General features: G+C 45.9%; 1 protein-coding gene across 2 annotated transcripts in view; it reads left to right on the top strand.

Annotated features, from left to right (window-relative positions):
* The window catches only part of tmtc1 (transmembrane O-mannosyltransferase targeting cadherins 1), a 182,695-nt gene that overhangs the window by 132,380 nt on the left and 33,866 nt on the right, over nucleotides 1–16,449 (top strand). For both annotated transcript variants that reach the window (XM_078568505.1, XM_078568506.1), the window contains one exon: nucleotides 14,008–14,116. In XM_078568505.1, coding sequence (XP_078424631.1) covers nucleotides 14,008–14,116 — 109 coding nt within the window. The remainder of the gene's footprint in view (nucleotides 1–14,007; nucleotides 14,117–16,449) is intronic.

Below are 16,449 nucleotides of genomic sequence, written 5' to 3'. Positions count from 1 at the left end.
TTCACAGTATTTTGCTTTTTAAATTATTAGTGGCTGACTGAGGATATTTGAATTTGCTCTTAATTATCTTGAATTTCTAGGAATGGGGCAACCATGATCTCGTAACTGCTTGAACTAAATCATTAAAAGATTACTGTCCTTTTAGACCTTTCTCCTCCTAAATAATTTTACCACTCCCTGGCACCTTTCCATCTTCGTTTTGACATCCGTGCATCTCAGATTCATTTTTGGTATAAATTTGGTCGGATAACTTTTGGATAAGCAATGAACTAGCTTCAGGATTCGGAGGGATGAAGAGAGGGAAAGAGCAAAACTGGAGCCGAACTTTCAGTAACTAATCAGCGATCTGATGTCTGCTGGCAGGAAATATATTGTTGGGTGTTACTATTGCGATTGTTGGATTTAAAAGTTGTCCCCGTCTAGTATACTTCAGCAAGTAAATATCCGACTCAAAATAAATAGCAGGACAGAGCAGAATGATCCCGGATTCGATGCCGAGGCTTTGTTGATGTATGGGGCAGCAGCTGATCTCAGTGCCTACTTGGACAGGGCAAAATTGGCCATGTTGCTGCTTCTGATCACTCGCCACTGGTCCTTCCAGAGGTGTGTGTGGAGCCGCGCTGCCTTCCAAGGTCAAATTGCTAGTTCAGCATCACTGTCAGGACTCATCTGAATAGAGTCCTCTTGGGCACTGGCCACGTCTCGAATTGTAACCCAGAGCAGGAGCAGAAGGGGCCAAGCTGGTAAGAGAAGAAACAAACCTGAGAGAAAGAGCTTTGCTTTTGGGCTCACTTCGCTATTTAGCGGAGATTCTAGGCTGGCATTTTATTTAGCGGATGCACTAAGCAGCTTATTTAGCAGAGACTCCAGACGGGCAGTTTTATTCCCAGCCTCACCTTATTTTTTGAACATGGCATATGGCAGGTTTCCTTGGTTTCAGTTGTCTGTTCAGCTGCTCAAGTCGATTCCAACAGTCTCCAGTCACCCATTCATTTCATTCACTGAAACGTGGCTAACAGCCCATGAAGCAGTCCCTTGTCACCCTGGCTATTTGAACATTATCTTCACAGAAGGACAGCAGATGTTGGAGACTGAGCATTGAAAAATTGCATTTTTGTTGGTGTTTATCTACAATGTCCTGTGCTAAGAAAGCAAGCATTTGAACCATACATTGCATGGATGGTTTTGCCCTCCCTCCATCTGCCCCCCAACTCAGGAGTCACCTGTGATTCAGTGGGTAACAAGCCCACCTCTTGAGTCAGTAGGGCATGGGTTCAAATCCCACTCCAGACACTTGAGCACATAATCCAGGCTGACACCAGTGCAGTACTGAGGAAATGCTGCACTGCCAGAGGTGCTGTATTTTGGGTGAGATATGTTAAACCAAGACCTTGCCAACTCTCATGAGGACGTTAAATTTTCCACACCACTAAAGAGGAAGTGCAGCGATGTTCTTACTGGTGTCCTGGCCACCCAATAATATCACAAAAACGGATGTGCTTGCCCCGTATTTCATTGCTGTTTCTGTGAACGTGCTGTGTGTAAATTGGCTGCTGTACATGTTTCCTACATTAAAACTGTGACTGCATTTCGAAAGTCATTAATTTGCTGTAAAGTGCTTTGGAACATCCTAGGTTGCAAATCTGTTTTAAAAAAATTGTCAGATGAAACAAGACCTGTGTAAAGTAAAATAGTCAACATAAGAAATCCATGAATTTTTTTTATTCATTCATGGGATGTGGGCGTCGCTGGCTAGACCAGCCTTTATTGCCCATTCCTACTTGCCCTTGAAAGGTGGTGGTGAGCTGCCTTCTTGAACCACTGCAATCCATGTGGTGTAGGTACATCCACAGTGCTGTTAGGGAGGGAGTTCCAGGGTTTTGACCCAGTGATAGTGAAGGAACGGCGATATATTTCCAGTCAGGATGGTGTGTGGCTTGAAGGGGAACTTCAAGATGTTCCCATGCATCTGTTGCCCTTGTCTTTCTAGATGGTAGTGGTCATGGGTTTGGAAGGTGCTGTCTAAGGAGCCCTGGTGACTTCTTGCGATGCATCTTGTAGATGGTACACACTGCTGCTACTGTGTGTCGGTGGTGGAGGGAGTGAATGTTTGTGGAAGGGGTATGAATCAAGCGGGCTGCTTTGTCCTGGATGGTGTCGAGCTTCTTGAGAGTTGTGGGCACTGCGCTCATCCAGGCAAGTGGAGAGGATTCCATTGCACTCCTGACTTGTGCCTTGTAGATGGTGGACAGGCTCTGGAGTCAGGAAGCGACTTACTTGCTGCAGGATTCTTGCTTCTGACCTGCACTTGTAGCCACAGTATTAATATGGCTAGTCCAGTTCAGTTTCAGGCCAATGGTAACCCCCAGGATGTTGATAATGGGGGGGATTCAGTGATGGTAATGCCATTGAATGTCAAGGGACAATGGTTAGATTCTCTCTTGTTGGAGATGGTCATTGCCTAGCACTTGTGTGCTATGAATGTTACTTACTACTTGTCAACCCAAGCCTTGATATTGTCCAGGTCATACTGCATTTGGACATGGATTGCTTCAGTATTTGAGGAGTCATGAATGGTGCTGAACATTGTGCAATCATCAGTGAACATCCCCACTTCTTACTATATAATGGGAGGAAGGTCATTGATGAAGCAGCTGAAGATGACTGGGCATAGGACACTGCCCTGAGGAATTCCTGTAGTGATGTCCTGGAACTGAGATGATTGACCTCCAACAACCACAACCATCTTCCTTTGTGCTAGGTATGACTCCAACCAACGGAGTTTCTCCCCCGATTCCCATTGACTCCAATTTTGCTAGGGCTCCTTGATGCCACACTTGATCAAATGCTGCCTTGATGTCAAAGGCAGTTACTCTCACCTCGCGTCTGGAGTTCAGCTCTTTTGTCCATGTTTGAACCAAGGCTGTAATGAGGTCAGGAACTGAGTGACCCTGGTGGAACCCAAACTGAGAATCAGTGAGCAGGTTATTGCTAAGCAAGTGCCGCTTGATAGCACTGTTGATGACCCCTTCCATCACTTTATTGATGATCGAGAGTAGACTGATGGGGTGGTAATTGGCCAGGTTGGATTTGTCCTGCTTTTTGTGTACAGGACATACCTGGGCAATTTTCCACATTGCCAGGTAGATGCCAGTGCTGTAACTTTAAAACATTTTCCCTTGTTTTTCGACATTGCAGAGAGCTAGGGAGGCAAGCCTATCCCAGCTCCACTGCAGTGACAAATGCCCTGTATCAAAACCATGGTGTTTGGTATGAGTTGATAATGCTGAATTGGAAGAGGGGCCACCCACATCCCATGAACAAATTTAAAAAGGGGACAAGATATTGCAGTGGATTAAACACTGGCTTTAGTCTAAATAAACCATGCTGTGTTTCCTCTGTGTGCTGGCACTAGATGAATGAAACTGTTATGTCAGAGCCTGTAGCTGAGAACTTGGCACTGCATTGAGTTGTTCTTCAGATATTTGAGCTCAGGTTTCCCACAGTGTGTATGGATGTCTGGACAGGAAAAGTACTAGCAGGTGATGCAACTGAAAGGGAGTGCTCTTACACTTATCTAATTGATTGCAATCAGAGCATCTCCAACAATGGCTTCTCTTCCAGTTTTACACGTAATGTCGAGAGTCCCCCAACTATCTATCCTTGGCCCCTCCTCCTCTTCCTTATTAACATCATGCTATGCGGTGACATCTTTTGACAAACACTTCAGACACCCAGCCCTCCTTCTCCACCACCACCTCCTCATGGCTGCTCAGTGGCCCTTGTGTAGCCTGACTGATTGGCCAATCAAACCATTTTTTTCCAGCTCCACATTGCGAACATTGGAAAGATTTAAAGCCCAAGCCACAAACTCCACATCCTTGGAATTGGTTTTCTTCCTGGCCCCAGCCGCTGTTTCAGGTTCACACAGATGGTTCACGCTCTGTGTCCTAATCAGCCCCAAGCTGAGCTTCAGCTCACATCACCTCTCCATCACAAGTACTGCTTATATCCACCTATGTAACTTCAATAATTCCACTTCTACTTCAAAGCATCTCCCACGCAAACCCTCCTCCATGTCTTTGTCATCTTCAGACTCGACAATTCCAATGCTCTCCTGATCAGGCTTCCATTGTTCACACTGTAAACTGCAGCTCTTCCAAAGCTCCACTGCCTGTATCTTATCCTGCACCTTGACCCACTCATCAGTCACTCCTGCCCTTAGTGACCAACATTGGTTTTCAGTTTCCACTGCCTCAATTTTCATTCTCGTGTTTAAATCCCTCATGGACTCCCCCCATCTTATCTCTTTACTCCCTCTAATCTCACAACCTTTTTCCTGCTCCTCTGAACCTGGCTTTCTGTGCACTCCTTCTCCCTTTGCCCCACCATTTACTCAGCATCCATCTTTTGGATTGAGCCTCCACTAAGTACCTGGGGGACTGTTTTCTTTAGATTCACGGTGATATATAAATGCAGCTGCTACATTCCAAATGAAGCTAAGGCAGTGGAAATAACCCCACCCCGCCCCCTACCCCCCCCGTGTCTAGCTGTTAATCTCGGCCTAGCTTGCTGTAGACAAGAGCCTAAATTGGAAAACACATGCCACGTAGGCCTCAGGATGATTAGTGAGGAAAATAGAGAGTGGTACACTAGAGTTACGACACCCATTGGGGTTTGAGTGAAGGGAAGCTTATCCATTTGGCTGGCTATAATATCAGGCCTGGAAGTGCTTGATGAAGATACTGCGGTACTAAAATGGGAAAAGTGTTTTGATCCTGAGCACTAACATCCTTTACCTCCCTAAGCAACAAAAAAACATCATAATAGATAGAATCTATCTTACATCTGTCAGCTCTCATTGAATTCTTATGCTTTCTTGACATAAAAATATAACATCCCTAAAAGCCCATCCTTAAAAGCCTGCAGTACAGTCCTGATTGCTTTATGTTTGCACAGTTTGTCATCAGCTCAAGCACGCAACTGGCCAGATCAATTGGTTGCTGGGTTACGTAAACCATTTGTGGCAAGCCTTGCCTTGGGAAGTCTGAACTTGTGCAAAGCTGATGTGTTACAAACCATTAATGTACCAGAGGAGATGGCAGCGAGACAGCATGCACAATTGTTCTCAACCTGGAGAAGAAGAGCCTTCTAATCGCTCAGTTCAAGGGAAGGAAAGTCAAGGGATGGGGAGGGAGCTCTTTTTGTTAAAAATCTGACCCCACACTCAAAGCCCTTATGTGTGTAAGGACACCCTGTGAGGAGAAGGACGGGCTTGGATATGATCTCTCACTTGCAATGTAAGGTATTGGCACAAAGAAAGGCGTGAGAGCAATGGTTTAACAGCTTTGGTCGAATGTCCTACATCCGACTGCCCCGCCTTCACCAATGGTTGCCGATACATTCATCCTCGGAGGTCACCACCTTCCTGCGCTAATTGTGAAGCGAATGGCTTCTTTGCTACATGATTGCATAATCCTCGATTGTTTGTGAAATAGCCAGTTTCCCCCATCTCCAACATTTTTATACTTAAGAAACAAAAGCACTCAAAGAAAATGAGAAGAAAAAAAGCTTTGTTTTTAATGACTTTTCTCCCTGCTTTTGGACAGAAGTGGTTCAGAAGATTTCTCATGTATTGGCAGCTCAAGCTTCATAAGAAGAGGGGTGGGGAATTAGAGAATTAGAGAAGGTGCAAAATGAACTCCGTGTTCAGACCACATGAGGAATCAAAGGGTGCTCAAATTTTTAGGAATTCTGTCTTCCAGATGAGGCCAGTTTTTGCCACTTATTCAAGGCAACTTCCGTTGCAAATATGCTGCAAAGAACTGACTCAGGATGATATTAGAGGGACATGCTTCATTAGTGAATCCCGTGGCACTGCCTTAGGCAGGCCCATGCGATTGAGGATAACTTGCTTCTACTCTGGTTCGATGGGTTCTGAGATGGCTGCTAAGTCTAATGTGTGATCTACAGACTGCCACACATGGGGCAAGTGGTGCTTGAAGGGTTGAGTCGGTGGGCTGTTTGAAGGTTTGTGCGCTCCCTCCGATGCCTCGACTTCGCTTCTGTACATTCCTGACAAAGCCTCTCGATGTGTTTGGTGCCTTCCCAAATGAACCGTCTCCATTTTGATCGGTCACAAGTCAGGGTCTCCCATGAGTCAGCAGGGATGTTTGACCTCTTAAGGGATGACCTCGAGGACATCTCTAAAGTGCTTCCACTGTCCTCCTGGGAGTATCCTGGTGTGGCCAAGTTCCAAGTAGAGTAGCTGTGTCAGGAGTCTGGTGTCAGGTATACAAACGGCATGTCCCTTCTAGCGGAGCTGGCTTTGTGTGCTTAGCACTCGATGCTGGGCAGGTTGGCTTGGGAGAGATTGCTGCTGTTGGACCGTCTCTCCTACCACTGGATCTAGAGGGTCTAAGGAAGGCACTGCTGATGATACTTTTCCAGTGTATGCATACCATGAACATATAGAGATGTGTGGAGTGTTTTGAGTGGGCGGAGTGTTTTGAGTGGGCGGAGTGTTTTGAGTGGGCGGAGTGTTTTGAGTGGGCGGAGTGTTTTGAGTGGGCGGAGTGTTTTGAGTGGGCGGAGTGTTTTGAGTGGGCGGAGTGTTTTGAGTGGGCGGAGTGTTTTGAGTGGGCGGAGTGTTTTGAGTGGGCGGAGTGTTTTGAGTGGGCGGGGGAGGGGGTTGGTGGTAGGGGTGCTGGTTCAGGCACTGATGTATCTTTTAAATGGAAATGGAGTGGAAAAACTGAAATGAAAACAGTAAATGTTGGAAATGCCAATTCTGCCACAAAGTCCGACCCCGGTGTGTTTATCTCCACCTTTCAGGTACCTGCAGTGTGTTTGCAGGATTTTCTGTTTTCTTCCCTGGCAAGGAGTAATGAGTACTGCAGGAGTGGGTGTGCAAAAAAAAAAAAGTCGCTGGGTCAAAATCCTGGAACTCCCTTCCGAACAGCACCTAAACCACAGGGACTGCAGCAATTTAAAAAGGCAGCTCACCACCACCTTCTCAAGGGCAACTAGGGATGGGCAATAAATGCTGGCCCAGCCAGCGACGCCCACATCCCGTGAATGAATTTAAGAAAAAACCCCGCCCTCCAACTTTGTGTCAGTTTAGCAGGACCGTGGGCCTCGAAGCCTTGTTGTGAATGAGTCCAATTGTCGACTCAGAGTCTGCAGGTGCAAACCTGGCTCCTTTTCCATCAGGTGTGGCTGTGCTGTCAACTTGCCAACTCCCCTCCCAGCTCTCCCAACAAATAAAAACCTGTTCTTTTTGGCAAGTCATCTGACGCTGAGCTGAATTACATTTTTTCCAGTTTTAGCCTAGCGTGTATAAGAGGAGGGAAGGCATTGCAGTATCCGGAGATATTAAAGCTGTTATCAATGAAAAATTATTCACCTTATGATGGTTGGATAAAAACTTGACTGGTTCACTAATGTCCTTTAGGAAGGAAACCTCTGGTGGCTTTACCTACTCCCCATTTAGAAAATTGTCTATGCCATTATTCTTCCTACCAAAGTGCATGACCTCACACTTCCCCACATTGTATTCCATCTGCCACTTCTTTACCCATTCTCCTAACCTGTCCAAATCCTTCTGCAACCTCCCTGTCGACATGGTGCTTTCTCAGACTGGGTGTTCAGCGGGTGTGGTGGGTAGGGAGTTCCAGGTGGGAATCGACCACTGACCAGGAGCTCGGGCCAGTTACCAATGGAGACCCAAAGAAGTGGGGATGGAGCGAAGGGCTTAGAGAATTGGGGAGCAGAGGGCTATGATGGGTAAAGGCTTTATTCCAATCTTGGAGTGCAGGGGGCTCGGTAGTGTTATAAAAGGGGCAGCAAAGCATTACGATACTTAATGTGTATATAGCAACTGTCATGCTTTGGATGTGATGTCAGTCATGTGCATTGTTTTTGGAACAAAAGTTTCTCACATGCTATCATCTCTTTTTCTAATTTATATTTTATGATTTGTCAAGAAAGGAAACGTCATTGGTTGAAATAGACAGTCCCACTTTTGTCAAGAACCTCTCAGAACTGAATGCAGGATGAAGCTTCCTCTGGTCATTACTCAGCATTGTCCCTGAATAGTAAGGGAGGTGTTGGCATAGTGAAAATGTCACTGGGCTAGTAATCTGGAGGCTCAGGCTAATGCTCTGGGACATGGGTTCAAATCCCACCATGGCAGCTGGTGGAATTTAAATTCAATTAATACATTTGGAATTTTAAAAAAATGTTAGTTTCAGTAATGGAGACTATGGCCTACTCCTGCACCTATGTCCCAGTCAACAGCTATTGCCTCCTACTGCACAACCCAGGTCCACCTTGCTGAATGGGGACTTACATCCTACCAATCCATGCTGGGCTGAAATCCAGGGTGCATAAGGAACATCTTCACCTGGTGACCATGACCCAGACCTCCCTGCCGCTTGCCATTTCAACACACCACCCCGCTTTCATGCCCACATGTCTGCCCTTGGCCTGCTGCAATGTTCCAGTGAAGCCCAACGCAAACCAGAGGAACAGCACCTCATCTTCCGATTAGGTACTTTACAGCCTTCCGGACTTAACATTGAGTTCAACAACTTTAGACCAGGAACTCTGTCCTCCATTTTGATCTTTTTAAAAATGTTTTTTTTTTCCCAATCCCCTCCCCCCGCCGGGCCACCTGTAACTTGTTTTTAAGTTTTGCTTTCACAGAGTGCCGACCTTCATTCTGCTATTAATACATTCTGCTACCTTACCTTTATGCCATTATTAGCACCTTCTTTAGTCTTTAACACTACCATTAACACTCCCTTTGTCTTGTGTCAATGACATCTTTGTCAAATCTCTCCTATCCCTGACCTTCTATCTTGCTCCACCTGCTTAAACAGTATAAAACCCATCACATTTCTACCTCTCTTCAGCTCTGAAAAAGAGTCATATTGGATTCGAAGTGTTAACTTTGTTTCTTTCTCCACAGATGCTGTCAGACCTGCTGAGTTTTACCAGCATTTTCTGTCTTTCTTCCATTTCATCACTGGTGCCTATTCTCTCAGACCCATGTCCCGTAACTTTTGGAACGCCTCACTGTTATGTTTTGCTTGAGCTTTGATCTTTGGCTTGGAATGCATGGAGGATATCAAAGTGTGGCATTACTTGCCCGATATCTGACTCATTGTCGTGAGCGCAGGGGCTGCACTTGGCATTGTACTATTGAATATACCTTGGGGTGAATTATTGTCTCCAAACTCAGAACAAACCTGAGTCAGGAGGGCTGAGGCGGAGGTGCGTGGGGCTGCAGTAGTGGATTTCCCCGAGGAACCCTGCTGCCTGCCATTTTCATCAGGTCAAGGTAGGCTGCGACCCAGCACTAACTTAAAGTGACCTTAGGTTTGCAATTTAAATCCATGCTGGAAATTCAAATTTCCCTGCCTTTGGTATTTCCATGTAGGCTGTGGGAACCCTGCCAACTAAGTGAGTTTATGAAATTTTGGGGAAGCCTGTAGAAGAGTCGTGAAACTTTTGATAGGTAAGTTTAAAAGATATTGCTATTGCTCCCATATAGCCCCCATAGCCCCCATGCCTCCACTGTTTTCTCCAGGTCCCTTCCATACCCCTTCCATTATCTCCATCACCACTCTCTCCCCCCCCCCCCCCCCCCCCCCCCCCCTACCCACTGCCGTCATCCTCCACACCCAGCCTCCTAGTATCCACTATGTACAGAACCAGTGAACCGTTGGCAAATCTGGCAAGTCTTTGAATTGCTCTTGAAGCTGACACAATAAGCATAGGGGCATGGACAATCTCCTTTGAAAAAACTGCTCAGCTGACAACCTTCTAAAAGTGTCAATTAACCACAGCCATTTATAGTCTCAATGTCAAAAGTTTTCCTTCACTTCATACCTCTTAATCTTGTGCAAATAAACACACAGGCATTGAAAACTACATCAAAGAAAATCAATCGAGCAAAACTTGCATTTCCCTGCAAGCAGTGCCAACAGACCCCTGCTGGCTGAGTGCATTATCCATTCTTGGAGCTCAGCCAAGCATTCATAGTAAGGCCACCTGGAAAAACTTGTCTGGCCGCCTATTCAAACTGCGTTTGTGGACATGGTTGCCAGTGGGCCTAAAAACCATGTAGAGAACTGGACCGATGTCCATGAGATCCAAATTGCACCCACTCGCCTCAGCCCGCTTCAGCAACTTCCCTCCTCTGTTGCCACCTTGGGCCTAGCGAGGTAGCAGACCCGAAACTTTCCCACCTGAGTCCCACAGAGACAGAAATTCTGTGGGAGTGGGAGGAGATGATGGATTCAGGATTGTGGAATTGTGAAACAGCCTGACTCGCATTTCCTGATGCAGAGGGGAAAATCCAGCCACTCATTTCCATTTGTGATCCCCTTGGCTTTGAAAAGTGACAGAATAAACACTGCACACCAGATAAGGCAAGATGCACAACGGAGGAGAAATTGCTGGAGGGACAGGCAATGGAGCCAGAGCAAGGTGTGATTTAGACATAAGGGCTACATCACCACCAGAGGGGTTTAAGCGGGGCAAATGGTGGAAGATATAGCCAGGCGGTGAAGCTTGATTAAGGGGAAAGGTTTCATCACCTGTCAACCACATCTCTGTCAAGGCCATGGTTTCAATGAGATCAGCTGCCAACTGACAGGTGGCAAGTTTTTTTTATTCATTCATGGGATCTGGGCATTGCTGGCTAGGTCAGTATTTATTATCCATCGCTAATTGTCCTTGAGAAGGTAGTAGTGAGCCGTCTCCTTGAACCGTTGCAGTCCATGTGGTGTAGGTACACCCACAGCACTGTTAGGGAGGGAGTTCCAGGATTTTGACCCAGTGACAGTGAAGGAACAGCGATATATTTCCAAGTCAGGATAGTGACTGGCTCAGAGGGGATCTTGCATGTGGTGGTGGTGCCCATGTGTCTGCTGCCCTTGTCCTTCTAGGTGGTAGTGGTCGTGGATTTGGAAGGTGCTGCCTAAGGAGCCTTGGTGAATTCCTGCAGTGCATCTTGTAGATGGTACACACTGCTGCTACTGTGTGTAAGCAGTGGACTGAGTGAATGTTTGTGGATGTGGTGCCAATCAAGCAGGCTGCTTTGTCCTGGACGGTGTAAAGCTTCTTGAGTGTTGTGGGAGCTGAATTCATCCAGGCAAGTGAAGAATATTCCGTCACATTCCTGACCTGAGCTTTGTAGATAGTGTACAGGCTTTGGGGAGCCAGGGGAACTGGAAGAGATGTGCTTGGGTCAGGAGTAAGAGCCAAAACATGCAAGCGAATGAATACAGGGACTCTAAGCTAGGCGGAAAGGCTACATGCTCGATCAAGATAGCTACTCTTTGTTATACATGGGTGGTAGAAAGCAACCAGGATGTGGGTAAAATTAGATTTAAAGTCAGAGGTTGATAAAATTTATGTCATGAAATCTGCAACTAATCGATGACCAGATGAGTGAGACCAGGGGCTATTTGAAGTGCAGAATAAAGTGCAGCTCCAAAAAGAAAATTAATGTTTTTATATTGAAATGGCTGTTATGGAGGAGAACTTGTGGCTCATTGGGTAGCTTCCCTGCCTCTGAACCAGGAACTCAGAGTTCAGTCCCACTCCAGGACTTAATGGCCAAGGATAGTCGTTCACAATGCGGCCAAACAGGTTGATTATCAACTTGTAAATCTTTCCAACGTACGCCAATGACAGGGGTCAAGAGCAGGAGGGATTCCTGGTCAGCCATGTGATGGAAAGAAATTGGAGCCTCTACCATCACTATCCATAGCTCCAGGCTACAACATGCATGGAAAAGTGGATGTTGCCACAGCAACTTGGACTCCTTGCAGGGAGCGGTTGGCTCTTAGGCCAATGTGAATCAGGTTTCTGCCAACTGCATGGGATTTGATCCCCATTCCAGTGGGGTTTATTTGGGACCTGCCTCCTTTCTCCACCCATGGCGGAGGTCACGGGACTGGTGCGTTGGGCCTGTCTTTGGGCAGAGAACTCAAAGGAGAAGAAAATAGCAGTTGCTGGAGCTATAGGGCCTACACTTATGGCTGTGGATGAGGCCCCAGAAATCACTGCTGCTAAATCGAACAGTTGAAATAACAAGGTGCCATTTCTTCAACTGTTAAAACAATAGATCAAAGCTGTTGTTCAAATCGCTGGTTGAGTTTTGAAAGGGAAGTGCTCTGAGACACTGAAGCCATTTCTTCAGTGACAGCCTCTAATACTTGGTTTACATGAGAAGAATAACGTCAGCTCGCTGAAATTGCCTAGAGCTGCCGGGCGGATCAATGTTGATGTCAATATCATTATTGTTCATTTCAGTTATTGGACTGGTTGAGGTGATTAATTGACAGCTGCATTTCATCTGAAGGACGGATGTGGTCTAACAAATTCTCATTAGTAATGATTATCTCATTGGACAGCCCTCTACCTAGTCAAACCCCTCTGATAAATAAGCTTTAGTTCAGCTGAAGCGACAGGGATACAGCCTTAATGGAATGATTGCTGAAGAGCACCACTACAGATTGCTATCATGGCTGCCATGCTTTTTGTTTATTCATTTACAGGATGTGGGCGTCGCTGGCTAGGCCAGCATTTATTGCCCATCCCTAATTGCCCTTGAGAAGGTGGTGGTGAGCTGCCTTCTTGAACCGCTGCAGTCCATGTGGTGCACGTACACCCACAGTACTGTTAGGGAGGGAGTTCCAGGATTTTGACCCAGCGACAGTGAAGGAACGGCGATATATTTCCAAATCAGGATATTGAGTGGCTTGGAGGGGAACTGCCAGATGGTGGTGTTCCCATGTATCTGCTGCCCTTGTCCTTCTAGATGGTAGTGGTCGTGGGTTTGGAAGGTGCTGTGTAATGAGGCTTGGTGAGTCCCTGCAGTACATCTTGTAGGTAGTACTCATTGCTGCTACTGTGCGTCGGTGTTGGAGGGAGTGAATGTTTGTGGATGGGGTGCCGATCAAGCGGGCTGCTTTGTCCTGGATAGTGTCAAGCTTCTTGAGTGTTGTGGGAGCTGCACTCGTCCAGGCAAGTGGAGAGTATTCCATCACACTCCTGACTTGTGCCTTGTAGATGGTGGACAGGCTCTGGGGAGTCAGGAGGTGAGTTACTAACTGCAACATTCCTAGCCTCTGACCTACTCTTGTCGCCACAGTGTTTATATGGCTAGCCCAGTTCAATTTCTAGTCAATGATAACCCCAGGATGTTGATAATGGGGGATTCAGTGATGGTAATGCCATTGAATGTCAAGGGGCGATGGTTAGATTCTGTGTTGTTGAAGATGGTCATTGCCTGGCATTTATGTGGTATGAATGTTACTTGCTACTTGTCAGCCCAAGCCTGGATATTGTCCAGGTCTTGCTGCATTTGGACATGGACTGCTTTACCATCTGAGGAGCCATGAATGGTGCTGAACATTGTGCAATCATCAGCGAACATCCCCACTTCTGACCTTATGACGGAAGGAAGGTCATTGATGAAGTAGCTGAAGATGGTTTGGGACTATTACAAAGCAAATCCAAATTAACAGTAAATAAATTAGTCATTAAACAGTAACAAAGAGAAACATCAGACTTAAGGTAATATTCAGATCTTAAATAGTCCCCTTCCTAAGATAGAAACCAACAGTCATGACTCTTGTGTCAGTACTTGAAAAGAGAGTCTGTCTGTGGCAAACGTGGGATTTAATGTTTATCCTCCTCCTCCATCCCTCGTCCCCTCTATCTCTTCTTCCCATTCTCTCCCTCTCTGTCTCTTGCACATTCTGTTACTCTCTCCCATGACTTTAGAATTGAAATGCAAGTCTTATATGCATAAAGAATGCTATGGGAATGGAAGTGGTTCAGTGGCTGGATGCACAGTACCTACTTGAAGCCTAGTGCTTGTGGTCCAGCATTAACATGGACATTGGTGCACACACTGCTTGTCAAAAAGACAAGTAGGCCTTATGAAACTGATGAAACCAAACCTCTTGTGTATTTTATATCTTACAGATCCCAGAAGAAACTGGTCGAGGCTGAACAGCTACTGCGTGACTCTGTTAGGTTTGGTCCCCAGTTTGCAGATGCCTACTCCAGCCTTGCAGCTCTTTTGGCTGAACAGGTGAGTCATGGTGCAGTTGAAACAGTGAGATAATTGATTAAGTTGGCTCTGTGCTATTGTGGAAATGCAACCAGCTGAAACCACATGACCTACTAGCCCAGAGTACAGGTAAGAGTCCTATCTCTTGTCCAATCTGTTGGGACATAAGTTTGCACGTTGTCTGGTTCAAGGTCAGCAGAGTTCATGCAGCCTGACTCAGGGCTTTGATTAGTGAGCCTGCCAGATAGGGGTGACTTTTGTGTCAATCCTTAATTATCAGATATAGAATTTTTAAGCCATCGCAACTCCAGAGACAGTCTGCTTACTTCTCCTTCCTCCTGCCTCCTCCACCCACTTTCCCCGTGTTACCTAAGGAGGACTGCATGTTTTTAATGATTTAAATGGACACATTTCTCCTCCATTTTTCCCTGCTATGATTACATTCCACGCAGAACTACATCAAGAAAAAACTTTTCTCAAATTTCTACAGGTTCTTGGGTATTGTAGAAGCCACTGCATCTGTGTCGGAGGATAGATTCCACAGGGATCAGAAATCAAGATACCAATGAATAGGCCTCCTTTAGCTCATTCATTTAATAAAAACTAACTTGGCTTTCCCAACACATTGTCGAATTGGATATAGAATTAATTTGGGATGTTTGATCTCTTTGTCCCATCTGGAAGAACATTCCAAATGTTGGTCATTCTGCGATACTCCAGGAGTGTTTACATTGTTTCATTGTTTTATGGCCACCAAATCTAAGTCCTTTGGGCGTTGCCAGGAAAAATTTGGTCCTCTCTGCTTCCCTGTTGGTAGGGTTTGTATTTGCCGCCACCTCTTGACGCATTAGCATGAAACGCTTCTTCGATAGCTCCAGAGACACTAGCCCAGAATAATTTACCTTATGGTACCACTTATACTGTCAATCAGCTGACAGTCCATTGGATACTGTCCACCTGTGTTCATAACCTGGCTGTTGTGGATATATAAGTTTATTACAGTGTGTGCGTGCGTGTGTGTAGAAACATGGAAACATAGAAAATAGAAGCAGGAGCAGGTCATTCGGCCCTTCGAGCCTGCTCCGCTACTCAATCTGTTCATGGCTGATCCTCTATCTCAATGCCATACTCCCGCGCTCTCCCCATACCCCAGTCTAAAGTGTGTGTTTAGTGTGCTTTTACTCTGATGGAATTACAGCAAACGATGCTCTCAGTGAACTGATGATCTTATACAGATGCACTGACCCTAAGTTATTTGTTAATGTCAGTGAAGTCGGACATCCTCATGCTGTGGGTTCACCACGTGCAACATCTGAGTATTTCCCATCTGCGCTTTGTCACGGGAATTCATTCTTACCTGTACTGAGATTGACTGTTTTCCCACCTGAACGTTTGTGGGCCTGGAGGTTTGGAAAGGGCTCTTTTTAATGGATAAATCGTAAACCAGAACAACAAGGCACGTTAGAATCAGCAAGTGGTGAGATACATAAAACAGTGGGATATGTATTTAAATATCATGAACTGCCTTCGAAGTTATATTAAACACATACCCATCTTGCCCATGTAAAGTCAAAAGTTTTAGCAGCCTCCGGTAAATTTGATGTTTTGTCTTACTTGATGAGGTCCTTGGGGTTAGGGGCTACAGACTGAATTCCCCTGTTTTCCCTTTTAGAGCTGCATTTTTGTGGGGTGTTTGAGTGCGGGGACCACTATTTATTTGCGGAGAGACTGGGGCAGCTGGGTTTGCTTTCTTTCAAACAGAGAAGCGTTAGCGGGAGGCTTACTAGAGGTGTTTCAAACTGTGTGGGGCTTTGATAGATTAAATAAGGGGACATCCACAGGCAACTGGCTATGTAATCAGTGGACGTATATTAAAGTAATTGGCAAAAGAAGCAGAAGAAGTTTTTTTATGCAGTGACTATTATGCAGTGATTTGGAATGCACTGCCCTCCCAGGAATTAAGGCCAGTTTTAAAGTGACTGAGACTTTTAGACCCCAGGAAGCTCAAATGGTTTATCCAAGACTTTGGAGCATGGGCTCACCTATTGGCCAAGAGGGGTAAGACACTTTTGGTGCTGCACTGAACCAGACAACAATTTACATTCACGTAACGCCTTCAGCATGATTAAACACCCCAAGGCGCTTCACAGGTGTGTAATCAGATAAATGTTAACACCCGAGCCAAAAAAGGTGATGCCGGAGCTACAAGCTTGGTCAAATACATGGCTAAAAGGAGCGTCTTAAAGGAGGAGAGAGCGATAGATGAGAGGTTTAGGGAAGGAATTCCAGAGTTTAGTGTTTAGGCAGCTGAAGGCATGGTGGGGGAAGGAAATGGGGGATGCACAAGAGGCTGG

The sequence above is a fragment of the Cetorhinus maximus genome, chromosome 22, assembly GCF_964194155.1.
Source record: "Cetorhinus maximus chromosome 22, sCetMax3.hap1.1, whole genome shotgun sequence".
Classification (NCBI taxonomy): Eukaryota; Metazoa; Chordata; class Chondrichthyes; order Lamniformes; family Cetorhinidae; genus Cetorhinus; species Cetorhinus maximus.
The sequence above is the reverse complement of the archived record's forward strand: the minus strand, read 5'-3'. Positions and strand labels throughout refer to the sequence as shown.